The 16,642-nt window shown below is 39.0% G+C and overlaps 1 protein-coding gene across 1 annotated transcript in view; it reads left to right on the top strand.

Annotated features, from left to right (window-relative positions):
• The window catches only part of EBF1 (early B-cell factor 1), a 527,426-nt gene that overhangs the window by 497,002 nt on the left and 13,782 nt on the right, over positions 1-16,642 (top strand). Inside the window, exons 12-14 of the mRNA XM_006897033.1 lie at positions 7,393-7,458; positions 8,445-8,622; positions 9,276-9,455. Of these exons, the coding sequence (XP_006897095.1) occupies positions 7,393-7,458; positions 8,445-8,622; positions 9,276-9,455 (424 nt within the window). The remainder of the gene's footprint in view (positions 1-7,392; positions 7,459-8,444; positions 8,623-9,275; positions 9,456-16,642) is intronic.

The raw sequence follows: 16,642 nt of genomic DNA, 5'->3' as shown, positions 1-16,642 counted from the left end.
TCAAGGCTAGTGGGCTAGATATCGTGTTCCAAATCCACATTAATCCAAATCTCTAGCCCCCTCAGTAAACACTTGAGAGAAGAAATGAGTGAACTCAATGCTGATTGCATTGATAGATACTTGCCACCTGTACAGAGGAGTGATTCTGCCACTCTGTTTCATCGTAGATTTGGTGATACATGAGTGTTAGGGAGATTATTAGTGATAGAAAACTTTCTCAAAATTCATCCAAATCCACTTAATTTTGGTCACTGAAGTTTGTATTTTACCTTCTATTTTCCTCGTCTCTCAAATCACTTGTTGTAACTGAGCCAGGAATGACCACCACTGACTCTCCAGCAGGTTTTCAAAGGCTCTAAAGCACATGGGAGGAGATGTTCCATCATTCTCCCTCAGAGCAGCTGGGGGATTCAATCCACTTGTCTTTTTTGTTGGCTGGGCAGCTCCTTACCCACTAGGCCATCAGAGAACACTCCTTAGAATATTATTGCCTATCTGGAAAAGCATAAAAGCCAAACTCAGATTGTTGTTATTGTTGTGAGGTGCCATTGATCTACCTACAATTCATTGTGACCCTGTATACTTTTGCTCTGAACCCTGCCCTATCCTGAACCAATCTCGTCATCTCTGACGGACCTAATCCCATTTCTTCAGTCACTGAGTCAATCCATCTCATTCTGGGTCTTCCTCTCCTGCAGTGTAACTCCACTCTTCCAAGCATGATGTCCTTCTCTGAGGATTTGTTCCTCCTTGCTATGTGCCCAAAGTATGTGAGATGGAGCTTTAAAATCCTTGCCTCTAGGAAGCAGCTTGATTTCACCAAGATAGACCTCTTCTCCTGGCAGTCCACTGTATGTTAACACTCGTCTCCAGCACTACAGCTCAAAGGCATTGATCTTTCTTCTATCATCCTTAGTTATTGTCCAGCTCTCTGGTGCAGAGCAAGTAATTGTGAAGACCACGGCCTAGAACAAGTGCACTTGTCTCTATACTGACATCATTGCTCTTCAGCTTATCTTCCCAAATTTTTCAAACATCCATGGGCCTTACCTCTTGGAGAGGATTTTTAGAGTCTCAGTATTTGGTCCTGTGGCCCTTGGATACCCAAACTGCCTTTCATGGTCATTTAGGTTCATGATAACCAAAATGGTTTTGAAATGGTCCCAGAATTGGAAAATTAGACACCTTTCTCCCTGAAAGAGAAAATGCAGCCAGTTAATATGAACTTACTTGCTACCCTTTGAGATCAAATGAGCGATCTTTACTGGTTGTACTGGCAAGAACCAGAAGGAAAGATGAGGGAGCTTGCTGCTTGTTAGACATGTCTGCTTCCCAAGGCAGCTTTCTGTGTATGTGCACAGATGTGTTTCTAAGATCCAGCATTACAGTTAATAAAAGGCTGATGGACATCAGAACCAACCTCATGTTGCTAGCAGTTTACAACTTGAGATAATGTCTATACCAATTATGATTCATTATTTTAATCACAAAATTAAAATGTAGGCAAAAGCCAGCAGGAGTGAAAGAGCAAATTCATTTAAAAAAAATGTGGCATAAAAAAAACCCCTCCCAGTGTCAAAAATTGACCTTTGAGAATTTATATATTGAATTTTAAAAGTCTGGAGCCAAGTAGAACACCAAATTGAAGTCATTTACTTTTATAAGCCATGCCAAATATATAACTTTGTCATTTTATACAGATAAATTAATCGTGCTTTTTTTTCAAATTGGTGACTCTTTAAAAAATCACCCACACAGAGGAGCTCTGGTGGTCTAGTGGCAAGAAGCTTGTCTGCAATCCCTAAGGCGCGCAGTTTGAGGCTCCCAGCTGCTCTGCTGGACAAGGACAGATCAGCTATGTGTTGGTTCCGACGCTACAGTACACGACAACAACATCCTAGAATAAAGGCTTCAATATGAAGTTTTTCTCAAGGCTTGTGCTTTGCTGAATTTGTGCTGTGGGCTTACAAAAGGAGATTAAGACATAGCAAAGCCTCAAAAAGTCCATCATCTTATGGACTGTTGAGTTTAAAGTACTTCAGATTAAAGTAAAATCTCTCACAGTATCTACTTCTTTATTCTGCTGGATGGTAGACAGCGTTATTTTCACAGAAAATAAGAAAGATTATAAATATATTGTTAGTGAAAAATGGAATTAGTAGACTAACGTTGATGTTCAAACATTCGGGCTCTGTTGACTGACAGGACCAATGTGAATCTCTGCTCAGCTACTTGTCAGCTGTATGAGCTTGAGGAAAGTCAGCTGATTTCTTTGAATATCAGTTTCCTCATAAGCCAAATAATGACACAAACAGTGCCTTATGGGATGCTTTGTGAGGTCGGATGAGTTCATGTTCTACTATTTTAGGCATATGGGAAACTTTAAATAAATGGCAGTAGTATCATATCTAAGGATGATAGAAAAATCATCAATCCCTTTGAGTTGTGGTGTTGGAGAATAGTATGAATATACCATAGTCTGTTAGGAGAACAAACAGGGCTGTCCTGGAGTGAGTGAAACCAGGCCACTTCTTGGAGGCAAGGATTCTGAGGCTTCATCTGACATACTTTGGACATGTTGCAAGGAGGGACCAGTCCTTCGAGAGAGACATGTCTGCTTGGAAGATGGAGAGATAGCACAAGAGAAGATAAGATGGACTGACTCACTGACTGGGGTAATGGGAATAGGTGTGTCAGAAACAATGAGGTTGCCTCAATATAGAGCAGGGTTCGGGACTATTGTGCTATGAGTCACAAGTGACTCGACAGCACAGAAAAACAATAACATCAGCATTGCCAATACTTTCACAAAAGAGCTTGCAAGGATGACATGATTGTGTAAATAGACACAGATTCAGTATTCTAATGAAATTGAATGCAAAAGGAATGAAAGAGGCATTTTCAATATTTAAAGTTTGACTTCTAGGATTGGGAAGACTTTACTGAATCCAAATAGAAAACAGTTGTTCAGATATGTAGAGAGAGAAGATAAAGAAGCCAGAACCAAATGATGGGGATACGCTTGTGTAACTTGTTGTAATTAGAGAAGGAGTCTTAGTGACACATATTTGGCTACTAACCAAAAGGTTGGTAGTTTGAATCAACACACAGAAGAAAGAGCTAGTGACAGGCATCTATAAAGACTATATCCAAGAAAATCCTGTGGAGCTGCCACGTACTCTGTCACCCAGCGTTGCTATGGGTCAGAATCAACTCAATTTCACCCAATAACAATATAGCTTGAGAAAATGTTAGTATCTGTGTAGTTCTGTGCTGAAAACATTAGTGTGCCAAAGGTCTCAAAGGGTAATACGTACATTTACATAGTGAGGCATTAAGAAGCTTGAGAGTGTGTTTGCCAAATTGATTGCATTGCAACTTAGAAAGTAAATATGACTTTTCACCCTCTTTTGTGGTCTGTTCAGCTTTTTCCTTAGAATAGTTATAAAACATAAGAGCAACCCATACATCTATTACACGTAAACTTTTACTAGGAGCCACACTCTTCTTTGAATGTCCTGATGTAAACTTTTATTAGTAATTTTTTTAAATGTCATAGTAAAATTTTAACAAACGTAAACACTTAAAAGTATAGCTGACCCACTTCTTTGTCTTTAGATTCTTATTCAGATAGCTTTCAACTGGTCTTATCAAGATAGGTAAAGTTAGGTTTTGACTGTGAGAAGAAAGAGAGTGAAGAAAATTTGGAGTTTTCGTTGTTATTATTGGTTGGTCTCTTTAAGGAGCAAGCATTTTTCTGTTTCTCTAAGGAAAAAGACATTCAAGACCATGAAAAGAAACGTAGCGTGTGTGACTCAGGAGGTATGTGGCGGGAGAGTGAGCAGGAGCATTATATGGAGACTGGGACTTTTCAATATTTAGAACGCTAGTGTTTGTCTTTTTAATTTCCAGATGGGTATTTTTTTAACCCAAGATACGACTCATTATTTCAAAACTCATGTTTTGAACTGCAAGCAAGGAGATATTTTAAACATTATAAAAAACAGAGAAGTCTCTCCTGACAAATAACTGCCTCGAAAAATTAGATATTAGTCCTAGTCAAATGCTCTCTTTCCAGAAATATTAAAATTGCATATGAAAGTGGAAGGATTTTTATACTAAGCTTCCTCTAATGCCACAAAAATAAGACTTTAGGAACAATTTCAGAGACAAAAGATTATGCGAAACATTCAGCTCTTACCCTTATGGGAAATTTTTTTTAACATCCTATTCTCAATCATTTCCTAATGTGAAATTACAGGTTTTTCAAATTACCGTATAAAACTGCAAAAAAATTACACTTGTGACCACAGAAGAGATAGCATACACTATCAATTTGATTTTAAAAGGCATACATCTTTTATATTACCTGTCATTTTTATAATGCCTTTTACAAATTTAATCAATACATTTTAACATTCTATATACTTTAAGTGCAATATACAATAAATATTCAAGTTTCATCTTAAACATGCTTTAGCCTTTAAATTGTTAAAACTGCAGTGCCCTTTCAATCTACTTACATAATGTCATAAAATATACATTTCAAGGTAAATGAAGTCAGTTACTTCAATTTAGTCCCTCAAACTGGTAGTAAATGAGAGGTTAACACTATGGTGCCAAACCCATTATTGAGTAAATTTAGCACCTTGGACAGCTCTGTAAAATCTTTATTGCTTTCCTGACCTGCTCGTCATGTTCTGTCTGTGTGTTCAGTGGCTCTCAGCTCTGATTGAAAGGCAATATATTAGATCCCCAACACAAACACGCTTGGGGGCTAGTTCACTGGGAGTATAATGACATGGAGGTGAGAGCAATTTTCTGGTCACCGAAATCCAAGCACCTTGCAGGTCCATTGCACTAACTCATAGAGGACCCAGAAATTTCCTTTCTCCTTCCCATTTGCAGAAATAACTATGAGAGGCCGAATCACACTGGCAAAGCTGAACCAAATTGGGTTTTTTCCTTAAACCGCAATGCTGATCGTGCAATGGAGGGCGTTTCTCAGATGGGCTACCTATCACTTACAGGCACAGCTTCCTGGACAAAAAAAAATTTAGGTTTGCTCATCTCCAGACAGTGTGCCAGAACCAAGGCTGAGGTGATGACCCATCTATGAAAATATATTGCACGGACAAACATGTCCAGCATCGTGGATGAAAGAAGAATCCTGCTTTAGAAACTGGCTCCCGTGTTTCATTTTCAGAGGATTAAATGTTGACAAGAACTCTGGGAACTGAAAAAGGAGAATCAGAAACATGTGGATTGTGTAATTGAAAAATTTTGTTACCAAAAATGTATGGCATTCAAATATGTAACATAGCCTAATATTGACTTTTTTTTCTTTCAGGTATACTAAGACTTCAAAGACCTAAGAGTTTATTTTGAATTTTCCTTCTCCTCTGTCTTGTGAAATTCACCAAAATTAGCAGCACTGATTTTCCAGTCCTCAGTTGTAGGGCTTTAAGACTAGCATTCACAAGTCTCCTATCTTAGCTCTCTCCCATCATGCTTTTGATCAACAGGAAGTTGGTATTTTTTTAAATTTTTTTCTAAAATGAAAAGAAGGAAAGAAAGAAAAACTCTTCTTTGCCAATCTGCAAACATTAGCATAAATAAGTATTTGAAGAAATAAATGAACAGAGATCTAGACAAAGAAAAGATTAGAAATGAAACTATTTCGATCCTGTTTTGTTTTCGTCTTTCCTAAGATCCAGATAAGGCCAGGAGGTTTTACTGAAAGCAGTACAAGCTGAATTTGATCTGGGGACAGGATTCCATGTGCCTATAAGGTAGTGAATTATTAACTGCTGTGGTCAGACAATACCACAAACAAAAGTTGTAAATTATCTTGTAGATTGCATTAAAAAATAAAGAAATTATTCCAGATGCATTGATTTAAACCCCATTGATTATATAATGCTTTTTTTTCACCCTGTGTGGAAAATAACTGAACAGTTTTATAGAAGAAGGTCTAGCAGTTTATGGCAAGCATAAATGTTTATTTGAGAACTCAAAACCCCTCTATCTCATTTTTGAATTTAGGACATTATATATGTCATAAGTAGTTACTGCAGTATGACAACTATTTTATCTTATATTATAGAGAATTTAAAATTGAAAAATGCTAATATGTATCTAAAAGCTTGTCATTTCCAGAGTTGTTCAAGGATTTTTGAAGAGGCTATGGTGACAGCAAAATGAATGCAATTATATCCCTATTTTCTGATCAGCGTCTGCAGTATATGAAAATTGAACAGCACTGCTTCTCTGTGCAGAGTCTATTGTGTAAAATGTTTAAAGTTAAACTTCTTGAAACTTTACCCACAGCAAAATTGTAAACATCCCTCCTGGCAAATCACCACTGATAATCATAGCAAGCCTCTGGTTCGTTTTCCGATCCTCCCCATTTTATGTAACATCGAGCTTAACTCCGCTTCCTTTTTTTACACTCCTGTATAAATCAATCTGTAGAAAATTAGGACAGGATGATGAGAGAATGACTTCTCTTGCTTAGAATGAGGAAAAAAAACAAAAAACACCCCAATTACTTCCACATACTCTTCTGGAGGACCCAATATTCTTAGAAATAAATCTGTAAGTTAAACATGGAAGGCCAACAAAGTGAACAGAGGGAGATTCCTCACGCCCCCCCCCCCAATACACACCTCAATTGCAGTGAGCAGCAGAGCATATATTCAGCATGGGAATGAATGAGCCACAATGTGGAAAATGAGAACTGATACTGAAATAGCAAAGAATCTCTAGGAAAGAAACAGATTGCCAGTCATGAGAATTGGTGCAGAAGGGGCTTCCAGGAGAGTAGAATCCTCTGTAGAGGCTTTGATAGGCAGGACTTTGCCTCCTTATGTGCGTTTGTTATAGAACACCCACATTGTGGTCTTGCTACACAAGGGAGATAAACAAAGGAGTTTAATGCTACACGCTTCTAGTAGCTGAAGATTGATTGGAAATCCCTTGAAAATGACCTGACTGATAAGGTCATGGTTCCTGGAATAAGCAATTAAGTGCAAAATAAACACATCTTAGGGATTCATAACATGCACTGAATGACATCGATTGTAGTAATCTAGTAAATGACCTCGGAATTGTATTCAGCAATAAACATATGAGTGCTTTATCGTGCCTATGGCAGACTATTGAGTGATGTATTTTATCTTGCAGGACCAATGATGCTCACCTTTTGACTCGATTAAGTGTGTATGTGAACAGGGATAAATTGGCGATTTAACGCCGTCGTAGGGATCCCCACACTGCCTTTGAAACAGTGTCCTGGCAAAGTGTGGGCAGAGGAAAGTGGGACGTGATCATGTGAAAAGATAGCGACAACCTGCCTTTACCTAAAGGAATGCATCTCTTTTTCCTTGGCAGGAAGTAATTCTCAAAAGGGCTGCAGACCTGGTGGAAGCACTGTATGGGATGCCACACAACAACCAGGTGAGCAGGTGGGGTCTCTTACGTGTGCGTGCACCCACGTTCACCTGAGGAGCTCAGCTTCCTTCCTGCAGCGTGAAAAGCATGAAAAGTGTAAAAACCAAATGCAAGCGTTAAGAGGATAAGTGATTCAGCTATAACATGTTGTAAGACTATTCAATTATTCTTCCTTCTTTTGTAAATCTTTTATGGCCTTCCCCACCGAATCATTTTCTTACAAGGCAAGGTATGTTCTTTAAAACTAATCTTTAGGGAGAATGTGCTTCCTAATTGAAGAAGAGTGACTGGAGCTTCATTTTATCTCCCTCGGCTTTCAAGCAAATTTAGGAGAAGAAAGGGAGTTTAATATCTTCTAAAGAATCTTAACAAGGCCAGACAAGCATTGAAGGCACCTAGCTCATAGAACAAGCCCATTTATATGATTCCAGTTGCTCAGGAACCTGTGGGTCAAAGAAATCATTCAGTGAGTGTCATGTTACCTGAGTCACTGTCTCAGGGACATGGTCCCACACCCAATGGGAGGAGAGAGAGTCATATACAACTTATCAAATTCAGTAGGGGTTATGAATTACAGTCAATTTCTATCTTTCTCTTACTTTGTGTGTGTGCCTTTTTCCATCTGATTCGGCAAATCCCCGAGTTCCAGTGTTCTTGGTGGTGAGGAGAATCCCCTCGTGTGTTGACACACAGAGAGGACCATATATGCACGAATGGTTAAGAGAATGAGCTTTCAGAATCACACATGGGGCTTCTGACCTCAAATAGGAGCTTGTCCTTCATCAGGATGTTGTTTCGGATTCTCTCTTCCTCACGTGTGATATGGATACTCTGACGATGATGATACAAATCTTGGGAAAAGTTACAGAAGTTGATGGAGTTAAAAGTATTGGAAACCCTGAGTACCGTTCCTGATAGAAAGCACTCTGGAAATGGGAGTATATGATTGGAGATAGCTAAAAGGTGGTTTGTTTTTTCCCCTCCCTTTGCAGGAAATTATCCTGAAGAGAGCAGCAGACATTGCAGAGGCTCTGTACAGTGTCCCCCGCAACCACAACCAGCTCCCAGCGCTCGCCAACACCTCAGTTCACGCAGGAATGATGGGTGTGAACTCCTTTAGTGGGCAGCTGGCCGTGAACGTTTCTGAGGCATCACAAGCCACCAATCAGGGTCAGAAGCTTGCTCTTGTCCTTTTCTCCTGTTCTCTGGCCCCTCCCAATATTGAGTTTTCACCTGTCATTTGTTTAGCATGGAAAAATTTTTCATTTTAAAAAAATATTTTAGTTACAAAGATAAAAATCCCTTATCTGCGTGTATCAAATGTTGTTCTAGAGTTTGGGATCTCTAGCTCTCACACCTGGTAATCTGGCATAGGGGGCTAAGAGGATGCATGCATTTAGCCATCTAGACATTAGTTTCCACCATAAACCATGAGTGACAGATCACAAAGAGGGTTGGAATTAAAGTTCTGAGAGGCCAAAGCACATCATTTTCACCCAGGGAATAGAAACCTGTTAACTCCAGGATACATCTCTTAGATTGGGATTTATTTCTGCTCCAAAATGATAATTTATAGGCCCCGCATTGCCACTCCTCAAAGCCCTGCTTAGTATTTATGATCTCCCAAGAAATGTGTCTTTTGCTCACTTCCCATTTTAATCACAGAGCTAGCACCACCATCCGTGCACATGAATCACCCACCCCTTTCCTCTGGGTTGTGGTAAGGGGCCAGGGATCAGAGGACTCCTCTCCCCAAATAATCTTCCAGTGTTGTCATCCCTCTGAACCCCTCATTCACTCTTGGTTTTGCCCTCACTCTTCAGGTTTCACTCGCAACTCGAGCAGCGTGTCACCACATGGGTACGTGCCCAGCACCACCCCCCAGCAGACCAACTATAACTCCGTCACCACAAGCATGAACGGATACGGCACGGCCGCGATGTCTAATTTGGGCGGCTCCCCAACCTTCCTTAATGGCTCAGCTGCCAACTCACCCTACGCCAGTAAGTGTGTGTGTGTGTGTGTGTGTGTGTGTGTGTGTCCAGCGTTTCTGCACATTCTCACTGAAGGACTCAGCATCCATCTTCGAGGCCCACTGTGTATGTCTGCTCTGCCAGAGTCCCTGTCACACGAGACACTGGCCGAGGGTTACTGGTAGAGGTTCCACTGCCACCAACAGAACCTCCGCTCTTTCTTGCTCACCTTCCCCCCTGAAATGCTACCACCAGAGTCAGGACTTCAAACTGATTCTTCCAGTTCAACATAGCCAATGAAGCAAAACCATAATGAACCTGAATTTTTCAAATGTTCATGAACCAGACAAGCAAAATGGGAGGGGGGGGGGAATGAGAAGTTGATGCCCTGCTATACAGTTAATCCCTCTCTTAGAAAACAAGAAGAGTGTGTGTATGTATGTGACGTAGCAACCAATTCTCTACTGACAGAGTCAGAAACAATGGTGCTTGGTTCAAAGAGGACAACTGACAAGATCCCTTTGAAAATGTTTCTTCACAGACCTGACAATTAACCATTCTCTTCTATTTCCTGAATGGACTCATTACAACTTTTCTCCCATTCCAGCAATTCTACCTATAGTTTCCCCCCTGTTCTAGATAATCATTCATCATCACTCAAATTTGACTCGTTTCATTCTGCTTCATCAGCCACGACTATAACTGGTTGAACTAATTCAAAGCCCTAATCAAAATTCAATTGCAGGAAGCAGATGGAGATGGATTTGACTTCTTCTTTTAGGTATTAACAAGTAGCCATTAACAAGGTCATCTCTGTAAACCTTAGTATTCTCAGTTGTATGCTGGACAGAACTAGTATCCACCTCATGAAGCTCTCCTGAGGTTTAGATAAGGCAAGGCTATAACGAGCTTTTCATGCCTATCTCATGAGAGGCACATTCAGTAAGTCTAAATTCTAGTTAGAGCAATAATGATGATATCGTGCAGTAGTGGTATCTAGTGTAGTCAAAAGTCTAGAACTTGAAATCTCTTCCTATAGAAATAGGACACCTTTTTTAGTGGGTTTTTTTTTAATGCTTGCATTCCCCTCCCCCTTAATTTTATGCATACTTAAACAAAAAAGCCCAACAAATTAAAAAAAAAAAAGCAACCAAAAACCACACACATAAAAAAGCCTCTTTTTTCCCCCCCTGGAAACCCTTCAAGATTAGAAAAATAAAACACCCAAATAAGAAGAAATGTTACTTAGTATTTTATCTCTGTCCTAAAGAAAGTTAGCTTAAAAGCTTATTATTATTATTATATTATTAGTAGTATTATTATTTGGTGCAATATTTAAGTTGTACCTGAGGAACTTCAATGATTTAGCTTCTTTATCTACAAAATGCCATGCAGTCATTCATATCTATCAAATATCTTGATCTCCCTCTGAGGAAGAGTCATGGATAACTACGTTCATTTTTGGACAGTGTGGGAATCTGTTCTGATTGCTTAAAATGCCAAATTCCTAAACATTTGTAGAAATTAGGATTAAAGATGTTAAAAGAAAGAATATTCATTATACTTATACATGAGCCTTGGCTGAAAATACGAGTAATTACGCAGTCTTTTGTGGTGGAATAGTGGAAAGTGCTCATTTTTGGAAAGAGGCAAGATGATTCTTAGCTGTTAAACAGAAGTGATTCCTAAGTAGACATAAAGGAATACACAGTATTCTTAAAGTATAAATGTTGTATTTTGTTATTATGTGCCAAGTCAGAATTGACTATGGTTGACCCTCCAGTGGGTTTCAGAGACTGTAAATTTCACAGGAAAAGACTGTCCATCTTTCTCCCTTGGAAGAGTTGGTGGATTCAAACTGTCTACCTTTGAGTTGGCAGCGCAATTCCATACATCTGTATATACCTATATCTATCTAGCTAGCTCTAGCTCTATCATCTATCTATCTATCTATCTATCAATATATGTAGATATATATTTGACATTATTTCTTAATATTCCTATCTGGGTTAATTTCTGTACTCAGTCTGTACTAAGTTCTATAGTTCTGCTTTTATTTGTTTGAAATCAGAAGCTACTGAACATTTAAAATTCTCCTCCAATAATCTGCATAACTTGTCTGTTCCAGAGGCCACATTTGGGGTCAGTTTTGCATTAAATTATGATTCATCAAAGCATTGTTTCTCATAGATCTATCATTTCAGTGTTCTCCAATGCACTCAATCAGAAAATGTTTCAATCATGACCTGAAAATTAAAAGGTGGCATTCTTAATTAAATCAATAAACTAATTGCTATATGGTAGCAATTCAATTTAGGGCCTTGGATTGCTCTGCTCTCAAGCCCGGGCAGACACCAGGTGACTGCAGCCTGAGATTGCATCTGTCAGACTGTGAAACTTCCAACATTTAATTTCCATTAATTGATTTCCTCAATGCTCACGAATCTCGTATTAAATTCTCAAATCGGCTCTCAGATGGGACGGTTTTATCTGCATAAATGCAAATAAAACAATAAACACAAAGCTCAGCTGATTTGAATTTTTGCCTCCATAATATTTAATTATTCATAAGCCACTCATGTTGAAAAATTCCAAACAGAATGAAAAATATAAAATAAGACATTCCACTGGTGAACACACTTTCTGGTGTGGTAGCTGATAACTAATAATGTTATAACAAATGGAGCTGCTTGACTATATTTCACCCCTTCCTCAGTTAACCACCCACCCCCAAGCCCCCCACCTCTAAATACACATAATGATCGCATTTGCCAACGAGATTAATTGCCTTCCTCAGTGAACCAGCAGGATTTCAAGTCTACGAATATTTAAAAATCAAACCTCCAGTGCATGAGTTTTGCAATTTAAATGGGTGTTATTATTGAACGTATTTTCACATTTACAAATCCTAAGAGATGTATAAAAATGCTGGCCTCATTAAAAGAAAAAGTACAGTTTAGAGAATGTTTGTGAAAACTCTGAGGATAGCGGCTCTAGGTTCTGCTCCATAAAGCATTTGGTGCGTTTGGATTATGTCGTGCTGGGGCCTGATTACAAGGGGTCATTCCCCGCCTTTTGGCAATTGCTGTCTGTAACCCAGGCAATTCTCACTTCCTTAACTTCTAGAATCAGTAGACACAAGGTAAAACCACCCACCCAGGCAGCTCTTTGGGTTCTGGTGGGCTCAGAAGAAGGGGCTCATTCTCTCTGCAGATTTTCCCTTTGAAGGGGAGAAGAAATAACAGAGCACAGAATCTGGGTTTGAGTCCTGGCGTTACCACATTCTTGTATGGGCCTTTCACAGATCTTGAAGCCATCTTTTGTGGCTCAGCTTGCTTAGTTTGCTCAGGTAGTGTAACAAGAGTGCAGTTGGGTCTCAAATCCGGTGGCACAGAGTAAAAAAGATACCAAGATGCTTGTGAATATAAATAATAAAACAGAAAGTGCCTAGAATTTGAATGAAGTGACTTAAAATCATTAAGTAGTATGCATAATTTTCTGTAAGAAATGTAGACATTTGGAGCCAGATATAGGAAAATACTGATCTTGAGTATGAAGGGCTTAGTGGGTGTCAGAGGGTTGCCTCATAAAACAAACAGTAGCTTATTATTGTTGTTGTTAAATGCCATTGAGTCAGTTGAAACTCATAGCAACCCTTTGTACAACAGTTCTGAAGCCTGCCCTGTCCTAAGTCAGTCTCACTGACTCTAACACACCTACCCCTCATTGCCCCAGTTACAGTGTCAATCCATCTCATCTAGGGATTTCCTCTCCTGCGCTGCCCCTCTATCCTTCTGAGAATGATGTCCTTCTCCAAGGATTGGTAACTTTTGGCCACGTGCCCAAAGCATGTGAGATGGAGCTTCAAAATCCTAGCTTCCAAGGAGAAACTTGGTTTCACCCTCTCCAAGATAGACTGATTAGTTTTCTTGGTAGTCCATGATATGCTCAAGACTCTTCTCTGGCACTAAAACTCAAAGGCATCAATTCTTCTTCTGTCATCATTAGTCATTGTCCAGCTCTCTGATACATAGCAAGTAACTACAAAGACCATGGCCTGGATCAGGCACACCGTAGTCTCTAGACTGACATCGTTGCTTCTCAGCATTCTGGAGAGGTCCCTGACAGCACATTTTCCGAATGCAATTTGCCTTTTGATTTTCTGACTGCTGGTATTAGCTAGTACTCAGAGGAGACCCTTGATGTTACAAATGGGTAATGTGCTCAGTTGCTAACTAAAAGATTAGAAGTTCTACCTAGATATGTGCCAGAAGAAAGGTCTAATGATTTGATTCTGAAAAATATCAGCCATTTACAGCTCTCTGAGGCACAGGTCTGCTCTTGACACACATGGAGTTGCCATGAGACTGTGTCAACTCAATGGCTACTGGTGACTTCAAAGAAGGAAGGCCAGGTTGAGAGTACTGTGGCAGATAGAGAAACATGCACTGACCAACCTCTTCCACACGATACAGCTAGTTTCCTTCCCATGAACTGACAGATTTTCCCCTCACTAATTCCTACATTGCTCCCTTACACCAGCATCATCAATACAAAAAGGCTCACCCACAGTGCACAGGTACTAATGGAGCTCCCAGATGAAGAGAAGCTAGAAAGCAGGATTGGCCATGATGATAGGCCTCTCAGAGCCCTATGAACAATAGAAGAATACAAATAGTTACAGCATTAAAGGTAGAGATCAGACTGGAAGTCAATCAAAATGAGGATAAACAATGGCAAAAATCCTTAAATAGTTAGAATATACCCTGTACAAAGTATGAATGTTAGAAAACTAGAAGTTGTGTGAAAAGTGAAATGGAATGCATGAACATCAACATGTTAGGCATTACTGAGGGGAGATGGATGGCATTGGCCATTTTGAATCAGACAATCACGTGTCATACTATCCAGAGGATGAAAAACAGAAGAAAGGTGTTGCATTCATAGTTAAAAAGATAATTTCAAGGTCTAGCCTGAATTACAATGTTAAAAGTGATAGGATATTATCCATATGCATACAAGAAAAACCTGTTAATATGACTAGTATTCAAATATACAGTCCTAAATTTAGAGCTAAAGAGAAAGAGATGAGGATTTTTACCAAATTTTGCCGTTCAAAATTGACCACATATGCAGGCAAGGTATGTTAATAATAACTGATGACTAGAATACGAAAGATGGAAAAAATGAAGAATTAGTGGTTGTCGGAAAGTGAGGACTTGGTGATAGACTGATCAAATTTTGTATGTTCAATAATTTGTTAATCTCAGATACCATTTAAAAATTAAAATGAAACACCACAAACAGTGACTTTACAAGTGGATCTTACCTGATGGATAGCATAGAAATCAGATTGACTATATCCATGGAAGGAATCATTAGAGAAACTGAATATCAGTAATCAGGTGCTGAGTGTGGACTAAATAGACCATCAGTTACTCATGTGCATATTCAAATTGAGACTGAAGAAATAAAAACAAGTTTACAAAAACATATGATCTTGATTCTATCCCACCTGAATTTAAAAATCATCTTAGGAAAAGATTTGAAGGATTGAACACCGATGATTGAAGGTCAGATGAGTTGTGGAATGACATCAAGGATAGCATCCACGAAGAGAACACAGTCATAAGAAAGACAGAGGAGAAAGAACAAACCAAAATGGATGTCAGAAGAGACTCTGAAAATTGCACTAGAGCATCAAGAAGCCACAAAAAGGGAAGAGATGCGAAAGTAAAAGAGCTGAACAGAAGGTTTCAAAAGGCAGCTTAAGAAAGCAAAGTAAAAGTATTATAATGGAATGTGCAGAAAGCTCGAATTGGAAAGTAGAAGGGAAGAACTCACTGGGCATTTCTTGAGCTGAAAGAACTGCAAAACAAATCCAAGCTTCATGTTGCAATGCTAAGAGATGCTGTGAGGCAAAATCTTGAATGATCCAGGAAGCATCAAAAGAAGGTGAATACCAGCACTCATAGTATCAAAAAGAATTGGCCTTCGCCTAAATGTTTCAGGAACTACCATATGATCAAGAGTCTATAATGAAGGAAGAAATTCAAGCTGCTCTGAAGGCATTGGCCAAACATAAGGCCCCAGAAATGAAGGGTACCAATTGACTAACAGATCAACTAACAGATGCAGCCATGGACACGCTCATCAGTCTGTGCTAGGAAATTTGGAGGATGGCTGCCTGGCAAACTGACTGGAAGAGATCCATATTTGTCCCCATTCCCAGCAAAGGTGAGTCAACAGAATGTTGGTATTATAAAACAATATCATTAATAAAACATGTAAAAATAATGCTGAAGAGCATTCAAAAATGGCTAGAAAAGTACATAGATAGAGAACTGACAGAATTTCAAGCTGGATTTAAAAGAGTGATAGAACCAAGGATAATATTGCTGATATCAAATGAGTCCTGGCTGAAAGTAAAGAATCTCATAAGAGTGTCTTATTTGTGTTTTATTGACTGTGCAAAGGCATTTAACTGTTTGAAAATTATGACTAAAATGAAGAACACTTAATTGCATTTGTACGAAACCTATACTAGGCCAAGGGGCTCTTGTGTGAACAGAACAAGGAACACTACATGGTTTAAAATTAGGAATGGTGTCTGTCAAGGTTGTATCCTCTCTTCATATCTATTCACTCTGCATATTGAGCAAATTATTTGAAAGGCCAAATTCTGTGAAGAACAATGTGGCATCAAGATCAGATGAAGACTCTTCAATAATATGCATGATGCAGATGACACAACCTTGTTTGCTGACAGTGAAGAAGACTTGAAGCTCTTGCTGCAAAAGATCAAAGAATAAAGCCTTCAAATGGATTGCATCTTAATATCAAGAAATAAAATTCTCACCACTGGACCAACAGACAGTATCATGATAGATGGAGAAATGGTTGAGACTGTCAATGACTTCATCTTACTTGGATCCATAGTCAACACTTTTGGTACCAGCAGTCAGGAAACCAGGAGATATATTGCACTGGGAAAGTCTGCAGTCAGGGGCCTCTCCGAATTATTAAGGAGCAATGATGCTAGTTTGAGGACTAAGCAGGCCAGATTCAATCATTTTCAATCATTTGCTATGCATCTAAGAGTTGGAATAATGAATCAAGATGACAAAAGAATAATTGATGCTATTGAGCAATAGTGTTGGAGAAGAGTACTTAATATCCTATGAATTGCCAAAATAACAAACAGATATGTCTTAGAG

Source organism: Elephantulus edwardii, unplaced genomic scaffold, assembly GCF_000299155.1.
Source record: "Elephantulus edwardii isolate Elephantulus edwardi_28Jun2011 unplaced genomic scaffold, EleEdw1.0 scaffold00197, whole genome shotgun sequence".
NCBI lineage: Eukaryota > Metazoa > Chordata > Mammalia > Macroscelidea > Macroscelididae > Elephantulus > Elephantulus edwardii.
This window is presented reverse-complemented; position numbering and strand designations above follow the sequence as displayed.